Source organism: Balaenoptera acutorostrata, chromosome 15 (genome assembly GCF_949987535.1).
Source record: "Balaenoptera acutorostrata chromosome 15, mBalAcu1.1, whole genome shotgun sequence".
NCBI classification, from domain to species: Eukaryota; Metazoa; Chordata; class Mammalia; order Artiodactyla; family Balaenopteridae; genus Balaenoptera; species Balaenoptera acutorostrata.
Window position 1 is genome coordinate 37,222,731 of NC_080078.1, and position 23,624 is coordinate 37,246,354.

The 23,624-nt window shown below is 52.9% G+C and overlaps 1 protein-coding gene and 5 non-coding genes across 6 annotated transcripts; 1 reads left to right on the forward strand and 5 right to left on the reverse strand.

Annotated features, from left to right (window-relative positions):
* Positions 1-7,141: 7,141 nt before the first annotated feature.
* TRNAP-AGG (transfer RNA proline (anticodon AGG)) lies at positions 7,142-7,213 on the reverse strand. The gene has a single exon. It is a non-coding gene; the product is annotated as a tRNA-Pro (tRNA).
* Positions 7,214-9,819: 2,606 nt separating this feature from the next.
* Positions 9,820-9,891, reverse strand: TRNAP-UGG (transfer RNA proline (anticodon UGG)). Its single transcript has one exon. It is a non-coding gene; the product is annotated as a tRNA-Pro (tRNA).
* A 996-nt stretch (positions 9,892-10,887) lies between these two features.
* On the forward strand, positions 10,888-10,960 carry TRNAK-CUU (transfer RNA lysine (anticodon CUU)). Its single transcript has one exon. It is a non-coding gene; the product is annotated as a tRNA-Lys (tRNA).
* Positions 10,961-17,759: 6,799 nt separating this feature from the next.
* On the reverse strand, positions 17,760-17,832 carry TRNAR-CCU (transfer RNA arginine (anticodon CCU)). The gene has a single exon. It is a non-coding gene; the product is annotated as a tRNA-Arg (tRNA).
* Positions 17,833-19,692: 1,860 nt separating this feature from the next.
* TRNAR-CCG (transfer RNA arginine (anticodon CCG)) lies at positions 19,693-19,765 on the reverse strand. The gene has a single exon. It is a non-coding gene; the product is annotated as a tRNA-Arg (tRNA).
* A 784-nt stretch (positions 19,766-20,549) lies between these two features.
* LOC103002386 (putative caspase-16) lies at positions 20,550-22,979 on the reverse strand. The gene is given in 5 exon segments (XM_007181584.1): positions 20,550-20,663; positions 21,257-21,351; positions 21,884-21,970; positions 22,373-22,481; positions 22,830-22,979. Coding segments are annotated over 5 exon segments (555 nt in total).
* Between the last annotated feature and the right edge of the window lie 645 nt (positions 22,980-23,624).

Here is a 23,624-nt window from a genome sequence, read left to right on the forward strand (position 1 = left end):
CACAGCCCTGGGTCGGCGTCATTCAGGGTGGTCCTTGGGGGTTGAGGATGGGGGCAAGGAACAGCCTCTCTCGAGGATCAGGGGAGCCTGGGTTGACACTCCCTCTGCTTGCATAAACCCAAACCCTAACTCAGTACCGAGCCCCTGCCTATTTATGGCTCCAATTCTTTTAAAATGACCCAAAGAATCAGCCCCCTCCCACTCCTCTGCGGATCTATGTGCAGGGCCACGGAGAGGCCCACGAAGTCCCAGAGGGAAGGGCTCATTGGCCAGTTCTGTTTGTCCCATGGTAGAGTCCTCGCCTCTGTGACTCCACGGAGCCACAGCCTGCCCAAGACACCAATGTCTTGGGAATATAATGGAAAAATCCGAACCTGGCCCTGGGTCCCACCCACAATGGTTCATCTGTCCAGAAGGTCCCTGGGGGAGGGGCACATCGTTTACCATTCCTGCTCCGCTAGGAAAACCGATCCTGGGTGGGATTCTGTTCCTGACCTCCCTCTACTTCCCCACAAAGTCCCAGACTCTAGAAAAGCTGCCGCTACTGAAAAGTCAGAAGAGCTAGACTGAATGAGGACCCTCTTACCCCCTCCCAGTCCCCCACAGAACCAAGGATGACAGCCCAGCCTTAGCAAAGTAACCAGAACACCCTCGTCCCAGCCTCGGGGGTCTGTAGGAGGAGCTAAGTTATGCCGATGTCCAAAGCTGGAGCTCCATTTGCCCCAAACCCGGGCAACAGAAACCTTCTCCAAGACCCAACACGCAGTCCCTGCTCCTGGTGGAGCTGGGGCTCACAATCCCTGGCTTAAAAGGCCTGCCAGACCCCATTAGGCCATGGGCCTTCCCCCCACAGCAAGGCTGTGTGGTTCCCCTCCTTCCACCCTCGGACCCTGCAGCAGCCCCTCTTCCAACGTGCACTCCAGTCAACCCCACCCACTCTGCCCTTCCCCCATCTCCCCCTCCTCACTCTGCCCCTGTGTCAGGACTTGAACCAGCCTTCCTGCCCCAGCCCGTGACCCCTCCCTTACAGGTGTGTGCCTCTCCGTGCCCAAAGATCACGGTCTCTCCGGGTGGGGCTGGTCCCCACAAATCTTGTCCGTGCAGAGTTCTCAGCGCGGGGCCTGGCTAAGGATCCGGCGCAGGGAGTTTGTGGGATGAATGCAGAATGGAGCCAGAATGCTCGGTGGAGAGGAGGATCACCGAGGTCGCAGGAGCAAGAGGGACACGCGAGGGTTGTATCTCAGGTGTGAGAAAGCCCATCGGAATCTAGGCATGAGCACTTCTGAACATTTTAGTGCTGGCGCTGGGATGCACAGGGAAGAGCGGGCTGGGGACCTTCTGCAGAGCTCTGGAGAGGACAGAGCCTCCGGGGCTGGGAGAGGTGGGGGCTGTGGACAAGGCCACCAGCTCAGGAACGGAGGCTCCTACGGGAGGGCCCCGGGAAAGGCCCCGGCCACACTAACTGGTCCTCTGGGGTGACCGGTGCTCCTGGTCCCTAAGTCTCACGAGACGCACATTTCTCTGAATCCCAATTCGCTTCCAATGGAGGAGAGCGACAGCTGCGTCGCGCGTGGGCTCGTCGGGACGGAGGAATCCAGGCACCGTGACTCTAGCTCTGTCCCGAGCCTTGGGCTGTAGAGAGAAGAAAGGACCCTCACGTTCCCCTGCCGTGGAGGCGTCAGTCTTCTGGGCGTGGAGACGCCAGCCGAGCCCAGGACTAGGAGAGGCACAAGGGAGTCCCGGATCCGCAGAGCGTCAGCCTCCGAGACCTGGTGCTCACAGGGGCGGCGACAGTGCGCTATCCTCTTCTCGAGGGCTGAGAGCTGAACTTATCCGAGCTCAATGCGGGGGCCGCTCGGAATGGAGAAAACGGGGACCTAAGGCTGCACAGGGAAATGGTGTGAAGATAACCTGGAATAAGAAGTCAGACAGTTAGATCTGCTGTGGCTCGTTGGTCTAGGGGTATGATTCTCGCTTAGGGTGCGAGAGGTTCCGGGTTCATAGTCCCAGACGAGCCCGTTCCACTTTGTTTTTATCCCCAGAACTCCCAGGGTACCCAGCCCAGGGACTCCTGTGGGAATGAAATATGGCTCTGAGGGCCCATCGACCTCCACCGCCCACATCCAGCCCGCCAGCCTGATCGGAAGGGCCAGAAGTCCTAAATCTGAGTCCTGAATTTGGGCTCCATATTAGTTTAGGGAGTGGGAGGTAAGGAGAGAGATCTCCACGCACAGCTGGAGGCCACAGCCTCAGCTTGGGATACCTCGCCCTCCGCCCATCCCTCTGAGGCTCAACACTCCCAGGTGGTTTTCCCCTCTGGCCGCCAGAGGGAGGGCCGAGCTGACGCTGCTGGGCTGGGAATTGGGGAACTTCCACCCGGGCCCCGGTCCGGGAAAGCCCCCAACTGTGTTGCGGGTGAGCTAGGCTCTGGCCGCCGGGCTGCGCTGCTTCTGTTGTTAATGACCAGTGGAGGATCGGGGAGCCTCCAGAGACACCCCTCCCACGGGGCGAAAGGGGAGAGTAGGGCGGCTGGGTAGGACTGCCCTGAGCGTGCACCTCACGAAGGGGACCCCTTAACTTCGGCCGCAGTTTCTTCTCACTTCCCCTTTCCTTTCCTGGGATCTGAACAGAAACCTCAGAGCCACCTCAGCCGGTGGCCCAGAACCTAGTAGCAGCACCCTCGCGCTGCATTAATCCAGCCTCTAATGATGGACATCCATGTTGCCCCAACCTTCTCTTTGTCCACATGGGGAGCAGTAAGAGGCGCCCCTCCTCCCCCCAGCCAGGGGGCATCATCCGAGGCCTAGTGGAGAGCACGAGCACCTACTCCAGCCCAGCAGTAAGGAGGTCCCACCCTGTGTGAATTGCCCCCACCAGACAGCAACAGGGCGGCTCCCTCTTTCCCTACCAGAGGTGCATCTAGTCAGAGAAGGCTGCAAACCAGAAGATTTAAATGAGATCTAGAGTCTCATAACGTAATACCAAAAATGTCCAAGATGCAATTGAAAATCACTGGTCAAACTAAGAACCAGGAAAATTTCAACTTGAAGGAGAAATGACAATCAAGAAACGCCGACTCACATGTTGGAACCATCTGCCAAGGAGGGTAAAGGTGGATGAAGCAGCCGTGGTAAAAATGCTTCAAGTAGCAATTACAAGCTACTTGAAACAAATTTAAAAAGTGAAAGTCTCAAATAAATGGAAGATATAAAGAATAGCCAAATGGAAAACTTAGAACTGAAAAATACAGTAACCAAAATAAAAAGCTTAATTGATGGGCAACAGCAGAATGAACAAGACAGAAGAATCAGTAAACTTGAAGACAGAACAATAGAAGTTACCCAATCTGAAGAACAGAGAAAATAAACTTAAAAAATAAAATAAACCAAATAACAGAGCCTCAAGGATCTGTGGGGCTTTAACAAAATAAATAATATTGGAGTCATTGAAGACCCAAGAGAGGAGAAAAATGGGGCTAAATAGTTTTAGAAGAAATAGTAGCTGAAAATTTCCAGTGGGTTTTTTTAAAAAATAAACTTTAGCATAAACAGATGAATGGATAAAGAAGATGTGGCACATATATACAATGGAATATTACTCAGCCATAAAAAGAAACAAAATTGAGTTATTTGTAGTGAGGTGGATGGACCTAGAGCCTGTCATACAGAGTGAAGTAAGTCAGAAAGAGAAAAACAAATACCGTATGCTAACACATATATATGGAATCTAAGGGAAAAAAAAAAAGGTCATGAAGAACCTAGGGACAAGATGGGAATAAAGACACAGGCCTACTAGAGAATGGGCTTGAAGATATGGGGAGGGGGAAGGGTAAGCTGTGACAAAGTGAGAGAGTGGCATGGACATATATACACTACCAAACGTAAAATAGATAGCTAGTGGGAAGCAGCTGCATAGCACAGGGAGATCAGCTCGGTGGTTTGTGACCACCTAGAGGGGTGGGATAGGGAGGGTGGGAGGGAGGGAGACTCAAGAGGGAAGAGATATGGGAACATATGTATATGTATAACTGATTCACTTTGTTATAAATCAGAAACTAACACACCATTGTAAAGCAATTATACTCCAATAAAGATGTTAAAAATAAAATAAACTTTAGGAGAGGGTGTATTCGCACCTCTCCATTCTTTGATCAAAGAATAAAGTTTTCAAAATAATCCTTAGTTTTAGAGTTCTCTAAAAACAACAACAACAAAATCGAGCAGAATTACATAACCCCCTGCCCCCAAACACCACAGCCTCCTCCATTCCCATGTTGTTGTTGTTGTTTTTCTCAGTATCACAACTGTTTATTTCTTGCTAGTGCTACCTAACAGCTGCAGTGGCTGTAGCTTGGCTGTGGCTGTGTGTTCATTCCAGGGTCCAGGGTGAAAAAGCAGCCCTAATTGTGCACATGCTGTTCTCACACTGTGGGCAGGAAGGGAAGAGGTGACCCGCACACAGCTTTTAAAGTTTCTTCCTGAAAGTCAGCTCTGGTTACTTTACAGATGCCTTTGAAGTCACATGGCCAAGTTCAACATCAAGGAAGAAAGCCAATAATTGGGAAAAATAGAATCTACCACCCTTCCAGAACCCACAACCAAATCAAGCAACGGTCCATCAGGAAAACGTAAAGCGACCATAGGTGTCTGGGGTCACGGGAAATCAGGGGCTTGCACCGAATGAGGTGGGGGAGGAAAGTCAGGGAAACTGTTGCCACGACCTCAGCCCAAGCACCGAGGTGGACGGTCTGGAGCTCGCGGGGTTCCACTGCCGTCCCCAGCCCTGGAGAGTCCTCGCCCATCTCTCGTCTGCAGCAGGGAAGCAGGTGCTTCACGAAGGCTCCCTGGAGAGCAGCCCTGAAGTTCAAGGCCACACTTGTGGCTGCCTCCGGATTTCTCCTCGGCAAACTCGAACTTCCAGAGGAATTTCTGGAAAATGCGGCTCCCATCTTGTTACGGGCCGAACGCTGGTGTCCGCCCCAAACCCCTAGGTTGAGGTCTGACCCCACCGTGACGGTACTTGGGGACAGGCCTGCGGGGCTACGAGGCCCAGAGGGCGGGACCCCCAGAAGGGAAGGCGGCGGACGCGGTCTCACCTGGAACCGCCCGTAAGACGACAGCGGCCAACCTGACTGAGCGCTTCCCGGCGCCTGGGGGCGCGGCCTCAAGGTCCCCGCCGTCGGGGAGTAGGCGGCGGGCGGGCCCCGAGGCCGCAGCCCCGCGCTTTAGGAGCAGGGACCGCCGGCCGCTCCGCGCTCCCGCCTCCCGCGCCCATGACTGCGGCCCGCGCGGGACACGGCCCATTCCCGTGTATTTTTGAAATCTATCTCCCTCTCCTTTTTTTCTGATGTATTGTAAAGCACATATAGCATTGCTTCACCCGTAAAAGCTTTTTGCCTTCTTTTCCCCCCCCAAATATCTCTACAAATAAAGTCCTTTGTTCTAAAATACTCGCAATGCCATGTGCACATCCAGCAACATTAACGGTGATGCTGCAGTGTTCTCTCGTGCTCAGTGCGCATGCAGGTTCCAGCTACCTCTTAACCTCCACTCCGCATTTGGTTGGCTGGATTCAGGATGCAGGCCAGGTCCACACATCGAGGTTGGTGGAGTCTGAAATCTCACTGAGTCCTCAGCAGATTCTCCGAGGCGCCCTGTCTCCAGAATTTGGGGTAGGGAAGGAGCAGACAACCCCTAGGCCCCACTCCCAGTCCGTTATGTATCTGAAGTTCCTTTCTGCTCTGGAGAGCCAAGCCGGGAGGGGGGCTGTGGCAGGGGTTGCCCCAGCCCCGACCTTCCCGGGTCTCACGCCTGGCATGCAAGGATCCGCTTGCTCCCTCCAGGGACGTCTCATTTCTGACCCTGAATCCCGGGAGATTGGATCCTAAAGCAGAGGGCGTGAGCAGGGTAGGTGTCGCAGCAGGCGCCACGGGGTCTCCAGTCCCCTCCAGCAATCCACCTCCAGGTCGCTGGTTCCAGCAACTCAAGATCGTGCAAAGGACAGACCAAGAAATGTTGGGGCAAAATAAGTTTTTAAATAAAAATAAATTTCTTTTAGATAATTCAAAGGAAGTATGGATGGAGTTATGCGCACAAGTGGAATCCGGTTAAGTCTAACAATTATTTTGGGTTCAAGGGCTTGTTTGCGCATATATGGTGGTGGGTCCCTTGACATTGTCCCATTTCGGGCCGCGTGTCCGCGCGTCGCGGGATCATCTCGGGCTGGCCCGCCCCGAGTTCTATCAGTGCCTCAGGGCTCCCGGGGGTGGCAGAGCCGCTGTCTGTCCTTCCGTCCGTCGGTCAGTGTGGAGCCTTACCCCTCCCCCCGCCCCAGCTGCTCTCCGGCTGGGGACACGGCGAATTCCGGGCATTCTCAACACGCAGGTCGCCCGAGGGTGCTCCACGTCCCCGCTGACCCCGGGGCCTACCCAGCCCAGTCATTTTGGGTTATCCACAGCCAGTCAACTTTCCAAACGTGGCCGCAGTCTACCAAGCATGGGTGCCCGGCTACCTCTGTTGGTAAAACGTGAGACCCTTAATCTCAGGGTCCTTGGTTCGAACACCAGGTTGGGCGTTTTTTTTGACAGAACCTCTAAGCAATTCCTGGCATTCGGTTTAGGTACAAAATGCACCAAAGGCTAGTCCGACGAACCGGCTCCAGACGCTGCCACATCCGCAGCCTGTCACTTCGCAATGAGTCACCCCGCCCAAGCTCTCATAGGCCTGGTGTCCCCTTCTTACAGTGGGTCCGCGAACCCACTTGATTCCTCAACTTCTTTAACCAAAGGAACCTTAGAGATGGGTCCATCAAAGATTTGAACCTGGCTACCAGAGAAAAGCCACCCACCAGTTTCTCCTTTGGTCTATTTCGTCGACGGAGCGAGCTGCTACTATTATCTCTGCATCTGCAAGACAGCGTGATGTAAAAAGCTCAACTTATACTAGGATGTTCCTTTGGGAGTGAGGGGTGTACTGGATTCCAAGTCACAATCATCTCTCAAACAGGAGTGACCCTACAGGGCAGAGGAGCCCAGACCACTGTGAGGAAGGACGAGGGTGAAAACCAGGGTGGGCATGTCCATATCTAGTGAATGTGACAGCGGTGTTTCCCTGGGACACATCCCAACTACTCTTTAAAAGAGGGGCTCGTCCGGGATTTGAACCCGGGACCTCTCGCACCCTAAGCAAGAATCATACCACTAGACCAACGAGCCACTTTCTGAGGGTTTTTGGCCCTCCTGTTAAGTTCAACGTGGCTCTGTCCTCGCTGGTCGGGACTGTCTCAGTTTTCTCGTCCATGGATCGTTTCCCTTTTCCCCACGAATGTCAGGGAAGAATTTGATTCCATGGACAGGAGGGGGATGGGAAGGCTCAGCATTGCCACACTCTGAGACTCCCAAGTTGGCAAGTCCCGATGCGGGTTTTGGAGGGTCCCGCTCCTCTGCTCTCCTCTCCGTCCGTGGAAAACTGAGATGATCAGCTCAGGAGAGCGTCCCCAGGTCCCTCTTCCGTCACTGGGCTAAGGGCTGGGCAGCAGAGTGAAGCTGAGAGCCGGGTTTGGCCCCCCGCCCCCGGCGTCGCGGGCTCCCCGGACGCCCCCGGGACCGCCGCCCCCACCCCCACGCCACTCACTGGAAAGACCCGCAGCGGGGTCCCGAGTCTCACACCCCATCCAGCCCAGAGAACCGCCTCCCGGAGCCCCAGACTCGCGTTCCAGTGCAGACAGCAGCTGGGAAGGGGCCCCGGCGAGGGGGTTTACGTAGGGAGCAAAAGGATGAAGGAGGAAGTTGAGGAAACTCAGGGAGCCCTCAGGGGACACTCCCCGCCCCGCGTTGCCGTTGCCACTGCTGTGACCTGGGTCACGGCCCCTCCCTGTCCGCTGAGCACACCCAGACACCAGACTTCAGTGTCCAGGCCCGATCTGGCCACTCGAGTCCAACTGGGATCTGGGTCCGCCACCCCCTGGGCCTGCCACATGATCCATCCTCACAGGCCCCGACCCCACACCAGCTCTGCCAGGGATTCCGTTTCTGCCATAAAATGACCAGAAAAAGCAAACTGGGCTCCTCGGGGATTTGAAGCCAAAGTGAGGGTAAGAATTCCTCCACAGGGACCTTCCTCTGCAGTTCGCACTTCCTGTTCACTGGACAAATGCCCAGCTGGAGCCAGGCCCTAGACTGAGGGCATGGGTAGAGGGGAGCAGACGCCACCGGGTGCCAAAGGGGGTTAAGGCAGGCCTGAGGGAGGGACACCACTGACACAGAAGAGGACTTTGCAGAGGAACTAACCTGCTGGTGGAGGCAGTAGTGCTTTCCCCTCAAGGAAAGGGGAGTCTTAAAAGGCTCTGGGTGTAGGAGAAGTGCTGGCCAGAGAGCTTAGTTACCCCGTTGACCCCCACCAGGCCTCAGGGGTGGGAGAGGCCTCCCTGGACATCCAAGTGGGGCCCGGGGTTCTGTGCAGGAAACCCACTCGCTCGGGGACTTGAGAGTCAGGAGGCATGAAAGGGGCACCCAGCTTGCACGACCCTGGGCTTAACTGGAGAAACCCAGGCGTTTAGGTCAGAGAAGAGGCCCACCAGCCCCCTGCCCCCTCTGCATGTTCTGGGAAGATCTGGCTCTGCGGCAGCTCGCCTGGCAGGGGCTCTGTGCCATAATCCCCTGGCCCTGGGATCAGGAAGCTCTTCCCAGATTGGGGGACCTGAAATTTCAACCAAAGCCTCAGTCCCTGCCCCTGTCACACATGTCTTTTCTTTTCTGTATTCTGATTCTTTGATGTCTGGAGCCTTGCTGACTCTGGAGGGAATGCCCCTCCCAAGGTTGGCCAATTCTAGGAGATAGTAAACAATTCCTCTGCCAGCAGGCATTTCAGATACAAACCAACCAATCCAGAGTCCACAACCACCTGTTTTATCTGACTCTTACACTCTGGGCCACAACCCATCTGCCTGAATCACCTCAAGGCTGGGAAACAGACAACTAGGGACAGCACCTATGCCCCAGAACTCGCTGAAATTATTCAGACTAACCCATTTAAACCTGTTTTCCCTGCCTCACCTGTTTCACCTTTCGTGAAACCACAATAGTCTCTTTTGCCCACATTTTCTTCTCATTCCTTCCGCCTCCTGACAGACTCTGTTGCTTCCCCTGTGCCCCCCTCCCCCCACCTGGAGGCGTGCCCCCTCCTCTTGGAAACTGTGAGTTAGAAGCCATCTTCTCAATGGCTGGATCTGTTGGCCTCAGATAATAATAATAAAACCTATGTAAACATTGCCGTTCTTCCAACTTGGAGAAGAGACCCCGTGTCTAGAGCACCGCCCTCTGGACACCTGTGGGGACCCCAGGTCCTTCGCGGTCCCCATGCTCAGTCTCCAATGCGGTTTCCTTCCTTCCCTTGGTCGTGGAAGGCCCTTTTGGCAGCCCCTCAAGTAGGAAAAAGGCGTTGAAACGTGGGCTTGTCCGGAATTTGAATTTATGACCCAAAGCAAAAATACACGCCCAGACCAAGTTACATCGTCACCCCAGGTCCAGCGACTGTCTGGCACACAGACCTGGTCTCCCGCGAGCGGAGACAGAAGTGTCTGCCCCTCCCTTCGGGCTCCTTCCCCCAGCGCCAGGTCTCCAGGCCAGTCCCGGAGCCCCGAGGACGAAGCCTCCGGCCTGGAAACACCCGCCCCAAGCGGAGCGATGGCCACTTGGCAGCACGGAACTGGGCGCAGCCCGATCGGATCGCGGCAGGCGGGGACCAAGATCCTCTCGCTCAGGACTCCGCAGAGCTCCGGAGTCTTCAGCCCGAAAACTGGGGATGTCTGAAAATAAAAGGGGGGGTCGTCCGGGATTTGAACCCGGGACCTCTCGCACCCAAAGCGAGAATCATACCCCTAGACCAACGAGCCAGCCCCTGAGCAATTCCTGACGTCTATCTTTGGAGGCCTGAGACCGCGGCTCCGCCCTCCGATCCTGGGCCGAGTTCCGGCCGCCAAGCCCGCAGGGACTTGCGCCGGAGGAGGTTTCGGTTTCGATTCCAGAAGGAGAAGAAGAGGTGCAGCGCTGCCAGAACCTCACGGAGAGGGGCCTCCCGCACACTAGGGCCCGAGAGCCGCAGAGCCAGACTCCCCCAGGCCGCAAGGGCCACCCAGTCCCCAACAGCTAGAGAAGGGGACAGGTGACCAGGAGGAGGAGGGAGTCCCTGCGGCCCGGGCGAGTGTGAAAGTCTCCCAGGCCAGAAATTTCACCCAACATGGGACACAAATCCAGGACCTTGAGAATGAGACTGCCACCTCCCAACCGGCCAGCCCGGGTGAGCCTCGAGCATCTCGGGGTCCCTCTTGGCCTGAGCTCGGCCCCAGAAAACCCTCACAGTTCTGGAACCCTGATGTAGGGGTCAGAACTGGGGTTGGTGCTCACTTCTTCCTGAACGGCGCTGCCCCGCTAGCAAGGGGGTCCAGCATCCACCTGGGAAGGAAGGCCTCCCTGGCTTGTCCCCGAGGCGAGGCCATGGAGCCTTCCTGATTTGCTTCAGGCTACTCGTCCAAAAGAGGGCTGAGAGTTTGATGATGAGAAATCGTCCCTGATTGGAACCCGACACCTCCCACACCCTAAGCGAGGATCACACCGCGATCCTTACTAGTCTCTAGTGATACCCAACCTCGTGCCCTTGCCCCCGACTTTCCAGCTCCCCGGAGCTGCTGGGACTACACAGACCCACGGCCGGACAGCAGACAGGAACTTGTTGGGGCTCTCGTCCTCTGCTGAAAGGACCCGAGAATTCAGCACTCCAGTGCCCGGGATGTAGTGTGCACAGGATCCAGGGTTTGTCCCCACCATTTTTAGGACAGTAAAGTTCTGAAGAAATCCAACTAGTTTGTGAGGAGTGCTTTTTTTCTACCCTTGCCTGGCTAGCTCAGTTAGTAGAGCATGAGACTCTTAATCTCAGGGTCGTGGGTTCGAGCCCCACGTTGGATGTAATTTTGCCCTCAGGGCTTGGCGGAGCAACTTGCTTTTGTCTCATTAATATTTTATTATATACGTTTTGGAATTTAAAAGTTGAAACTTACTCCACAGTTCCACATACAGCACACAGAGTGGGTCAGGAGCCCCTCTGAGAGGTTCCTTTTCTAAGAACTTTCTTGAAATTCCCGCAATCGGGGCAAGCGCTTATCAGGCCAAGAATTATCGCTCAAAGTAGGACTCAAACCCATTCAGTCTCAGTTCTACACGTGGAACGAGAGCGACAATAGGAGACTTGGAAATGGATTTTCAGCTAACTCTGGCCCTAAGCAGGGACCTACGTGATGCTCCATGTGTATCTGGGGGTGTTCCCCACCCAGGACCCTCGCCTCCCCCAGCCCTGTGTGTCCCCACCTGCATTTGCTGCAGCTTTCCTCCCTCCTGAGACAGAGATGCGGCAGGGAAGGGAGCCCCTCATCTGGCCGTTATTCCTGTCCCAGCCCCTCTCCCCTTTCTAAAGTAGAAAGAAAGTTGGAAATCGTGGGCTACTCCAAGTAGAGGTTGGGTGTCCCTCTCCTCGAGAGGCAGCAGTGAGGGAAATGTGAGTTCCTTTCTTGGGGTGGGGTACGGGAGCCAGAAGGGTTAGCAACACCGGCCCTGAGGCTCTCATGATGTCGGGTCATCTGGGTATCCAGGTTTCCATGGTGGGGGCCAGCGGGGGGCAGGAGAGGGCTTGGCAGTGGGGAGGTGCCTGCCAGGCTGTGTCCCTCTTGGTGCCTGGATTGGGGCACCCTACTCGTCGTAAAGCGAGAGAGACTATATTCATCAGAGTTCTGTTGTAGTCTGTTTTTCTGGAGAACTCAGAGAGAGAGAGAGAAAGAGAGCGAGAGGAAGGGGAAAGTGAGGGAGAGACTGTGATTGATTGTAAAAATTGGCTCACACGGTTGTGGGGATCCCAAAGTGAAATGTGCGGGGTGGGTATTCCATCAAGAGTCCATGTTGCAGTCTGGAGTCAGAAGGCAGTCCAAGGCAAAATTCTTTCCTCTTGGGGGTAATCTTAGTCTTCTCTCTTAAGACCTTCAACTGACTGGGAGAAGCCCACCCACATTATGGGAAGATAATTTGCTTTACTCAACTCTACTGATTTAAATGTTAGTCACATCTAAAAAATACCTTCACAGCAACATCTAGACTGGTGTTTGACCAAACATCTGGGCACCATAGCCTGGCCAAATTCACACACAAAATTACCCATCACAGGGTCCTGTCAAAGTGCTGGGCTTCCTTCCAGACTTGTGGTTGCCAAGGGGGAGGAGGGTAGGGAAGGGATCGATTGGGAGTTTGAGGTTAGCCAATGCAAACTATTATATATAGACTGGATAAACAACAAGGTCCTACTGTACAGCACAGGGAACTATATTCAATAGTCTGTGATAAACCATAATGGAAAAGAATTTTTAAAAGAATGTATATATATATGTATGTATAACTGAATCGCTTTGCTGTACAGCAGAAACTAACACAACATTGTAAATCAACTATACTTCAATTTTTAAAAAAGTGCTGGGCTTCCTTTAATAATAGGAGAGACAAGGTACAAAAGCTTACCTTCTACTTCGGATATGTCCCAGTAGGCACCAGACCAGAAAACAGTACCTCCGAAGCTTCTCAGAGATGCTGGTGCGTCCCCTCAACCATGCAAGTCTCATTGCCTCGGTGAATAGCATTTCCTGCGGGCACCGCCAAGATCCATAGTCAGCTGGTGGGTCTTGTTCCATTGCAGCATGCCGTAGAGCCATGTTGGTGCACCAGTATCTCTGTCCCTTCTGATTCCTTCCTTCACAGTTTGCCATGGCATTTCTGGCAATTCTACTTCATTTAATGTAGGCCATTGCTTTTTCCATCCTTCCAAGAGCCATGCCAGCTGAGTATCACAACCAGTTTGAGGGACCATGCCAGGCGTTAAGTTCTGTGTCATGGAAGAGTGTCCCATATGATAATCTCTCCTTTTTCCAGCTTTTTATTCTCCTCACCCAGATGCAGGACCGTCAGGATCCACTCCAGGCAGACTCTCCAGGTCACCGCTGACACGTCATCCAGATCCTACAGAAGCAGTCCCAGTACTTTCCCAGTTGAGTCATGCTGGGATGTGACCCTAGTATTTGGTATGGTGGCCTGGAGGGGAAGTTGGAGCAGGTCTGAAGTGACCAAATGTTTTGTAAAATACCTGCCTCATTTGAGGTTCCTCCTAGTCTCCAGGCAAGGGGGTGGAGGCCTGGGCCCCCACAGCAGGCCCCGAGAGTTCAAGGCTCTCAATGCAGCTACCCAGATATATCCATTCCAAGTTTGATGGCCCCGAGAGTTCAAGGTTCTCAACGCAGCTACCCAGATATCCCCATTGCAAGTTTGAGGGTCCCATTTCTTCCCTATCAGCACCCTGACATTGGCCCAGGAAATTTGCTGAGACTGAGAATTCAAGTCTGCCTCAAGGCCTGCTCCTGAGCCTGGCCTTCAGCTTTATCGGCCCTTCAGCTGTAGGAGATGTAGGTTGCTTTCAATGCTGCCAGAGCAGCCTCTGATGTTCACACTGCCTTGAATTGGTGATTAGTCCACCCGAGGCTGTCATTCTCCGGTTTCAATGCATTAAAGACATTGAAACATTTTTGTTTCAATGCATCAACACATAATTCCACAATGCTTACAATGATCACATTTCCACTGTATCTCCAAAATGCCAGAGACATGGGGTGAGCTCCCTCCCATACAGCCATCCCAGTTCAACAGGGACAAAAGGCTTAATAATTGCATGGCTCCAGCACACCCGGGTCTCTCAGAAGTCTGCCTACCACCAGTGATGTTCTCCTTGGTGCCAGGCAGCCAGAAGGTGATTCAACCTTGGAATCTTGTAACCGAGCAGGACCCTATGGGGCCTTCCAGGGACAGATCCCCCTATGTCCTCTGCCTGCCTCTCGTCTGTAGAAAAGTTTAGCCTCCTAGGCCTTCCCCAAGTTCCAAAGAATAAATTTAATCAGAGAAGTGAGAAAGAAAGGAAAACAGTCAAGCAAGACAGTAGTTTAGCCGTTAAACAAAATCAAGCACCTTCAGTTCCTCCTCAAGGGCTGTAGATAATATTCTGAGCTGTTTTGCAGAGCCTGAAACCCTCACCAGGTGGAAGAAGTTAACTGTAGATTGCCCAAAAGCACGTAGACCCCAGACCGGTTGGAGCCAGAAGGTTGATGATGTTGACTCCCGATTACCTCACCACCAACCAATCAGAAGAATGTCCATGAGCTGATCACACACCCCACAACCCACATCCCTCACCTTGTCTTTAAAAACCTTTCCCTGAAAGCCTTCTGGGGAGTTCGGGGTTTTTGAGCGCTAGCTTACTGGACTCCTTGCGCAGTGCCTGCAATAAACGCTGCACTTTCCTTCACCACCACCCGGTGTCAGTAGATTGGCTTTATTGCACAAAGCTGAGCAGACCCAAGTTTGGTTCGGTAAGTGTTTCATTCTCAGAGTCTGTTTCCAACTATTTTAGGACAAGTTTCCAGGGATTTTTGTGTAATCAGTTCATGAAGGGAACACTCTGAGGCGGCATCTGTAAGGAAGAGGGAGGGGGCAGCAGGATAGACACGTGGGCCAGTATTTAAACTTTTATCCCTCAGCTTCAAACTCACCGTCTAGACCCTGCTTAGTGACACAGTAAGTCCTCTACATACGAACGAGTTCCATTCCGAGAGCACGTTCATAAGTCCAATTTGTTCCTAAGTCCAACAAAGTTAGACTAGGTACCCAACTAATACAATCGGCTATATAGTACTGCACTGTAATAGGTTTATAATACTTTTTGCACAAATAATACATAAAAAACACTCACACAAAATAAAGAAAACATTTTTAATCTTACAGTACAGTACCTTGAAAAGTACAGTAGTACCAGCTACATCACCGCTGTTTTTACGCTTGCTTCCGAATATCCTGGGCTTGAAATAAAGACACTGTACTACTGTCCTCTATACAGTACTGTACAGTAAAGTACACAAAAGCATAACCACTTGTATAGGATGCACGCATGTGACAATATACGCCAGACACGTGAACTAACTTACGTGATTAGACATGTGAACTCACATTCGCATCTTTGAAAGTACGCAACTTGAAGGTTCGTATGTGGGGGACTGACTGTACTGCGCTTTGCCAGCGGATCTGTGTCATATTTTGCCAATAGGAGGCACTCGAGAGGCTGAAAGGCTGGAGGAGGAGGAAGGGACTCTACTTCCTGTTTGTTTCCCATTCCTACTGCCACCCACCCCACCCAGCCTCACTTTTTTATTCCTGCAATAGAAGTTCTTTCCAGAAATGGCAGCTGAATCCAGTTTGAAGTTTTCCCAGCACTCACAGAACCACCCTCATCATGGCTCATGAGGGACACCCGCGCAAGCTGACTGAGGTCCCCTCCTCAGGCATCTGGGGACGCCAGTCCCAGGGGACCCTCCTCTGAGCTCAGCTGAACTGCTCCTCTTTTCCAGAGATTGGATTTTAAGCTCCACAATTTCTCTCCAAGCTTCTAACTTTTAATAATCCCAACCTCTTCCCGTGGTCCTCCAGCCCCATGGGTGGTAGCTGCCTTCTCACGGTTCCCCTTCTGCCTTCTCAACTGCCTCCTTAACAATGCTTTTTACATAGTTACCAGTTTTCATTAGTCTTACAATAACAAATAGGTTTTCTTACCCTCCCCCAGCTTCATTGAGGTATAATTGACAAATAAAAATCATATATATTGAAGGTGTATAACGTGAGGATTTGATATATCTTACCTTGTGAAATGATTACCACAATCAAGCTAATTAACACATCCATCACTTCACAAAGTTACCTTCTGTGTGTGCGTGTGTGTTGAGAACACTTAAGATCTACTCTTAGCAATTTGAAGTTTACGGTATTATTAACTATAATCACCATGCTGTACATTAGATCCCCACAACTTATTCGTCTTATAATTAAAAGCTTGTATCCTTGTACCAACCTCTCCCCATTACCCCCACCCCGCAACGGATGGGTTTTTTGACTGCTGCGTGGACCCTGGTTTGGTAATGAATTTGGGCTTGAGCTCCTTGCCAATGGGACATGGGATACTGGTGACTCGTGGCATGCAAGGGCATCGTTATCAAGCCACCTATCACCTGGTTGATTATGATGAAGTGCCAACTGAAGCAAGTGCCATGGGGGACCACTTGGCTGCTGCACTTGACTCTTATGGCAGTAAAGGTGACTACAAGGACTGTGGCATGGAAAGGATTCTCCTGGGTGCATCCAGTTGCTTAAAGAAAGAAAATGACAAGATCAGGCCTTTAAATTTTCAGCCTAAGTCATGTTCAGAGATCCAAGGACGTTTTCTGGCAGCCATAAAATAATCGTATAGCTGCAGGGCTGACATTGCTGAAAATCAAACACATAATCGAATGAAGTATGTTGCGGAATGACAATGTAAGTTGAGTTCATAGCCTTGGGAGATCCTTCATGTGGAAGAAATGGCATTGATTATGAAGGAGTGGAGCCGAAGCCTGGGGACATCTAGGTGGGCTCAGACCTAGTTGAGAATCTTGAACCCCTGAGTCATTTGGAGCCTCCCTTGCCAGTGAAAGCAGCCTGTCCTCTGATATCTGAGAAGAGTAGCCTTCCTGTGTTTGAATATCCTATAATAATCTCACCTGGAGCATGACTGATGAGACAGGGGATGACAGTTCTCCTCAAAGCCCATACCAGCCAGCCTTGTTACCCCCTAACACTGGTTGCCCTATAACTACAATCAGATCAGCATGCTGTAGGAGAAGGACAAAGGCTGGCCTGGGAGGAAATCATTCATATGCCAAAAGAATTGCAAATTTTGCTCATTTATGCCAGCAGAGAACTAGGGAATGTGTGTGGGAATGGACCCAAGGATGTTAGAATAAGGAGGATGGGATATGATTTTTGCAACTGGTGACATTATTGCTCTGGGTGCACTTCCCAGCAAGCCTGTATCTAATGTGTTATCTTGCGCAGCTGAATGTGGCTCTGCCAGTTTCCTTAGTTGGTTGGCTAAGCATGGAACTCAATGGTGGCCTATGTTTACGGAGATTAAGATTCAAGAATGTTCCTGGCATCATGTAGAGAAAGGAATCCGAAGTCTCTGTGAGACAGAAATGCTGGACTGGGTCTATCATACACGAAAAGCACACCCACCACCCCACTGAGAGGGCCCCAGGGACATTCCCTTCAATAAGGCACTGAGAAACATTGGTGAGGGAAGCACCAGCAGCCTTGGATAGCTCTGTGGTCGCTGTTCTCTGAAGGCCACATATGATGGTGAGAGATGCTGCATTGAGATGAGGTTCCTGGTTTGAGTAGGGATGATGGGACCTCAGGTGCTTGGGAAAGCAGAAGTAAGGCCAGAGCTGGAGGAACAGAAGAGTCCCACCCATGGTTTTTAAAAGTAAAAGAGAACTATGTGTATATATGACAAAGCCTCAGCCTCACCTCCTCTTTGGGCATGTGGTAAAGGAGGCTTCTGATTTTACTCCACCATGTCCTGCAGTTTGGGAGATTTTTACCTTGAGGATGAAGGCATGGATTAAAAAAAGAGAAAACTTTATTATGGACGTATTCTGAAAACGCGCACATCTTTATCGGAAAAGTAAGCCTTGCCCAACTTCGCTTTAGGGTGGCGTCTGGCTAAAACCCAGGGCTCCTTAATTTCCCACTCGGTTAAGTAGACAGCTGGCTTTATTTCATTTTTCCTCCGGCAGAAAGTTTAAAATGCTACCCCTTGTACCCCGGGTGGGACTCGAACCCACAATCCCTGGCTTAGGAGGCCAATGCCTTATCCATTAGGCCACCGGGGCTGACAAGAAGTACCTTACAAGAGTCTTAAACCAGTCTTTCTTTCACCTCCCCGTGGTTCCTGCACATTACGCACAGCCTCCCGGCTCCAGCTCGGCGGGTCCTTGGTCCCCTTGACGTCCGTATTCGGCGGGTGCATCCTCTTAGATCCCGCCGGTTCCCGAGCATCCTGGAGCCCGGGAGAGATCGCGCACGCGCGGATGGAGCTAAGGTACGATCCTCGCTTAGGATGTAGGAAGTCGGCGGATCAAGTCCCGGATGAGCCCTTTCCCCCTCTTTTTAGGAGAATCCGAGTCCTGGGATAATTAACATCAAGAAGGCGTTCGCTATGCAAAATGTGGGAGCGGACGGGAGAGAGGGAACAGCCGGGCGCTTGGGAAAAGTGTCGGTCCCTATCTTCACCCTCCTCCCTACGTTGCCCTTTAGACCAAAAGTGTTTCCTGGTCCCAAGTCTGTGCAGTTTTTAGCAGAGCCCAATGGCCTTAGGTCTTTGTCCTAAGGATGCTCCGTTATGGCTCTGTATCTGCCCGGCCAGCTCAGTTGGTAGAGCGTGAAACTGTAGCATCAGAGGACCCAGCGTTTACTTTCCCACCAGAAGATGGGTATTCTTTGCCACCTCTAAAGTATTTGTCTTACTGTGGCTACCAGAGGCGGGGTGGAGGGAGGCGTGGAGGGAATTAGATGAAGGTAGTCAAAAGGTACCAACTTCCAGTTATAAGTAAGTACTAGAGGTGTAGTGTTCAACGTGATAAAGAGAATTAACATTGCTGTACGTTATAAGAAGAGTTAATCCTAAGAGTTAAGACAGTAAATCCTATGAGTTCTCATCACAGGATGATGGATGGTCACTAAACCTGTGATAACCATTTCATGATGTATGTAAGTCGAATCATTATGCTGTACACCTTAAACTTATACAGTGCTGTATGCCAATTATATCTCAATAAAAGTAGGGAAAATAATAAAAATGTTTACCTTAATGAAGTTTCTCTTTTTATTTATAAGCCCTTAGTAAACCACTGAGACATCACAAAAACGATAAAGGAGATGGTGACACTCCTCATGACCCCAAGGTCACCTGTGCCCACTGTAGGGGTACACGCTCAGCTGCCATTCCCCCAGCGTTTTCCTTGGTGGGAGGAGGTCCCTTCACTTTGGTCATTCCGCTTAGCCAGAATCCCTTAGTAAGAACTCGGTTCCGCAGGTAGAGTCGTTTTTTCCAGGTAAAATGATGACTCAATCCTGGGCATATTCTTTACATTTAAACTTTTAAAAATACATTCACACTAATCATTTAAGGGTATACTCTCACTGCAAGAAATCGAAATAATCTATTAATTTCTTTTTACATTTTTTATTGTAGAATATATGCGTAAGGTTAAATTTTAACCATTTTTAACTGTACAATTTACTGACATCAGTTACATTTACAATATTGTGCAAGCATCATTACCATCTGTTTCCAAAACTTCTTCATCACAATAATCTATTATACTTTTAAATGCCCCTGTCCACTGACCCCTTGGGGGTGACCTACCCGTGCAAAAGTTCAACCCCTCATCTGTCGCAGTTCTCGTCGTCTGAACTATATTCATGCGGCCAGTCCCGTGTGGGCTCCCGGCACTCATGGCCGGTGGACTTCAGAGTCAGCATTCCGCCTGGATCTGACCACTGTAGGTCCTCACAGCGCCCTCGGGGTCTCCCAGGCGACCCGAGCTACGCAGCTGCAGGTTCAGGGTTAAGTCCGAGGGGCTGACACAGCCCGAGGATCCTAGGCCCGCGTAGGGAGCAGTCTGGAGAGAGGGAAAATGTTTTTTTTTTTTTTCCTCCTTTACGTGGGGTAGAAAAAGCAACCTCTGCAACGACCACGAAGGGACTCGAACCCTCAATCTTCTGATCCGGAATCAGACGCCTTATCCATTAGGCCACGCGGCCTTGCGCGCGATTGCCTTCCAGCTTTTCTCATAAAGCTTTCTCAGACGCCTGCTCCGTATGCCCTAATGCGCATGCTCACACTGGCAAGGAGCCCCGCCCCTCGGGCTCGGTGTGAGCGGGGCTCCAAGCTGTGCGACTGAGCGCTACTGAGCACAGCCCAAGTGAGGGTTCGATCCTGGGTGAGGCTGCCCAAGCCCCTCCTGCCCCGAGAGGCTCCTGATCTCTTCTCCCACGTGCCCCCGGCCCGCGGTGGGTCAGGAGTTGCCCTCTGCTCCCCCAACCCCTTTGCTTTCCCTATCACAGCACCGCTAAACCTGCCATGCTCTGTTCCAGTCTTGTGGCCCCAGAATGGACTCGGACTGCTGTATAGGCAGAGGCCCTGTCCGTGGCCCCAGAGTGGTGTGCAGGTGGGGTGCGCGTGCTGGGAGGATGGTGTGGACCCCGCGCTGCCCTTTCCCAGGACATCCAGCTCAGCATAGCCCATGTTGGGTTTCTTAGAGCCGGAGGCTGCCCTGGCGCCTCCCCTGCTCCCCCTCCTCACCCAGTGGGCCCAGCCTCTGAAGTGCCAGGCACTCCGCATACATTATCTCACTTAGTGTCACAGCTTCCTGCGTGCAGGCGCTATTCACGTGTACAGCGATCATCATGTTTATTCCATGGCGGCTGAGCCTCCCGTGCTATCGCGCCGTTTTTAGATGAGGAAACCGAGGAGCGGATGGGGTCAGGGGTGGCGTTGGTGTGTGGCCACCCACGGTCAGCATCCCCTTGGTAGCCGCGGGCTCAGTCAGGCCTGCAGGCAGAGCCGGTGCCTCAACGAGCTGCAGATCTCCAGACAGGCCTTGCGGCGCTCATCACAGTCGGGACCCAGCACGTTTAGCTTGCACACCTGCCGATTGACCTGTGCCGACCACACTTAGCCTGTGCCCAGGACTACCGGGTCCCCCAGCGCCCAGCCTGGCACCCAGTGTATTGTAAGGCCTAAAGTTTCAAGTGTTGCCTTCACATCTTTGGGTCTCACAGCCCCGTTGGTTTCCCCTGCTCTTGTCAGCTGTACCCCTCCACCCAGCAGGGAAGGCCCCCCCATCCCGCTAGTTCCCCCACCAGCCAGACCAGCCACACTCCACCCCAGTTCTCATCCTGAGGGGCTTCAGCTCCCTGCCAGCCTGTGAAATTATTCAAACTAGTACCCCACCCCATTACTACAAAGCCTGCGTCTACAGCCCCTGCTGGTTCCCTATGCTCCCCACGCAAACACTGAGTGGCCCGAATGGCCTGAGGTGTCCTCCTCCTCCAGCTGTGAGTATATGTGGTTAATAACTGCTGTCCGTCTCACTGTCCAGGGCCGGGTGTTGTGTGTTTAACCATCTCATACTATTGAGTGTATCCCTCCCTCTGCAATGGGGTGAATAGGAGGTGATCAGAACACCAGGGCTGAGAAGAAGGATGAATCCAGCTCCTCTCCCCAGGCGACCCCCCCCACCCCCAACTCACCTCAGTCATCAGCTCCAGGAGGTCTCCCCTGGGGTCAGCTCTGAGGACCTCCACCAGTGTCTGGATAAAGTCTGAGCCCTTCTCATCCCGAAAGGCTACACAGCCCAGGCCAGGTGACCAGGGCCAGAGTGTCAGACTCAGGCCCCTGCCAGCTGCCTTCCAATCCCCAGGGGCCTATTGTTGGTGGAAGTGGGGGCAAGCACACAGGACCCCAGCAGTCAGGCAAGAGAATGCGGCAGGGAGCAGGAACTTCTCACTTCTGGATCAAGTTGTTGCTCAATGTTTGTGTAGTGATTATACAATGGATTCAATATCGAAGAAACATTTACTGTGAACCTACTACGTGCCAGGCACTGGCCAGGGCCCTGAGGCAGACAGAACTGTCCTGCCCTCATGGAACTTATAGCCTAGAGGAAAGGATGCAGGTACGGTGCTTAGCAGAGCCAGCCCTCAATATGTGCTCACCATTGTTACTATTATCATAAATAATATACATGGAAGGAAGATGGCTTAACTGCAACGAGGCTGGTGCCCCTGCACCCCAACAGCCAAGCCCCAGATGCCCCTAAAGCCACTTCAGATCTCTGGCCAGGGGGCTAGGCCCTGTGTAATGGGCTTTGTGAAGACCCATCCCCTTACCTTCAGTGGCTGCGTAGACCATCAAGATGTCTGCTTGGTTAGGGCTCCCTGGAGTGGGGCCCCTGGAGAAGCTGCCTGCAAGAGGGACCAATGCCTTTTACCCAGCGTCCTGGGACTCCACCAGCCCCAAGGGTCTCCTCCAGTCTTGCTCAAGGGCACAAAGGGTAGTAGAAAGAGTGCAGAGCAGGAAAGACAGATCAAGTTTCAAATCTCAGCCCTGCTGCTTCTTACCAGCTGTGTGACCTCGGAAAAGCTATTCCACCTTCCTGTCTCCAGAGTTGTTTCGGGCTCAAGTAGGGGAAGAAACTCTCGATTTTCAAAGGCCTTTGCCATGTAAGGTTTTCCTTCCCATCTTCTTGGCGAAGAGAGGAAGGAGGTGGCAGCAGGATCCCAGCTCAGAGCCCCGGAAGTGCTCTCCAGACAGCTCCCCCCACCAGCCCCGCTCAAGCCCAGGCTCCCTGAGGTAGGTAGACCCACCTAGCATATCAGCATAGATGTGGAGGACATCGGTCGGGGAGGGGGTGGCTGGTGGTGCCCGCAGCCAGAGCCACAACCAGGGGAGAGTGTGTGTCCCACGCCAGCATCCCTGTGCCCTGCGGAAGGAGGGAACAGTCAGGTCCTTTCACTCAGGAGACACCTGGGGGTGCTTCCAGGGCTCTAGCCCCCAGCCCCCAGAGCTCCTGGGCAGGCTGCCAGGCTGGAAACATTCAGAGCACCGAATGACAGGTGCTGAGGGTGAAGTGCTCAAGTTCATGGACATGACCCCTAGGAGACGCTGGGAGAGCGGGTGGGGAAAGGGCAGGGCTCACTCAGGCTTCTTGGAGGAGGTGGACAGCAAGTCCTGGGAGGCTGAGGGCTGGGTGAGGAGAGCCAGGGCTGCAGGAGGTGGGCTGGAGGGCAGGACCTGGCCAAGCCTCCAGGGCGGGCCCCAGGCCCTGCTCACCCCACGGCAAACCTGAAGCAGGAAGATCTTGGGGCGGCCCCACAGGGCCCTACAGCAGCTCAGCTCCTGCACCAGCGCCTCTGGCTGCACCTCTTACCTATCAGCCCCCAGTAGCTGCCCCTGAAGCCCCCCGTGGGCCATCAAGGCCACAAGGGCACAGCTCACAGGGCCCCTGCAGGCATCCAGCCACTCCCAGAAATGGGCCATCTCCTCCTGGAAAGCCTGGGGGTGAGGATGAGATCAGGCCTGGGCCACAGTCACGGCCTCCCTAGCATCTGGTGGCCCTCTCTCTGGGTGGTTTCTCTAACCCCCTGCCACACTACCTCCCACCTCCTTCCAGCCTCAGGCCTGGGGAGCAAATCCTTTTACTTTCTTTCTTTCTTTTTTTTTAAATTAAAAAAAATTTTTTTTGGCCGTGCCACGTGGCATGTGGGATCCTAGTTCCCTGACCAGGTTTCAAACCCGTGCTACCTGTATTAGCAGGCAGATTCTTAACCAGTGGGCCACCAGGGAAGTCCCACAAGTTCTTTTTCTAACCCCCCTGTTGCGTGGCCTCATTGGAGGTGACGTGGGTCCAGCCTCCTGCAGCTGGTTCTCTGGCCCCCGTGGAGAAGCTGCACCAAAAAGTTAAGAGCTGTGAGGGGAGGGCAGTGAGCTGACAGGTGTCTGGGAAGGAACCTGAGACCCTCCCAGGAAAAGCCTGAGGGTCCAGCCAGGGCCTTGAGCAGGGGAGAAGAGAAATGGCCAGTGTGGGGGGCTTCAGGGTCCCTGGAGACTGTGCTTCCA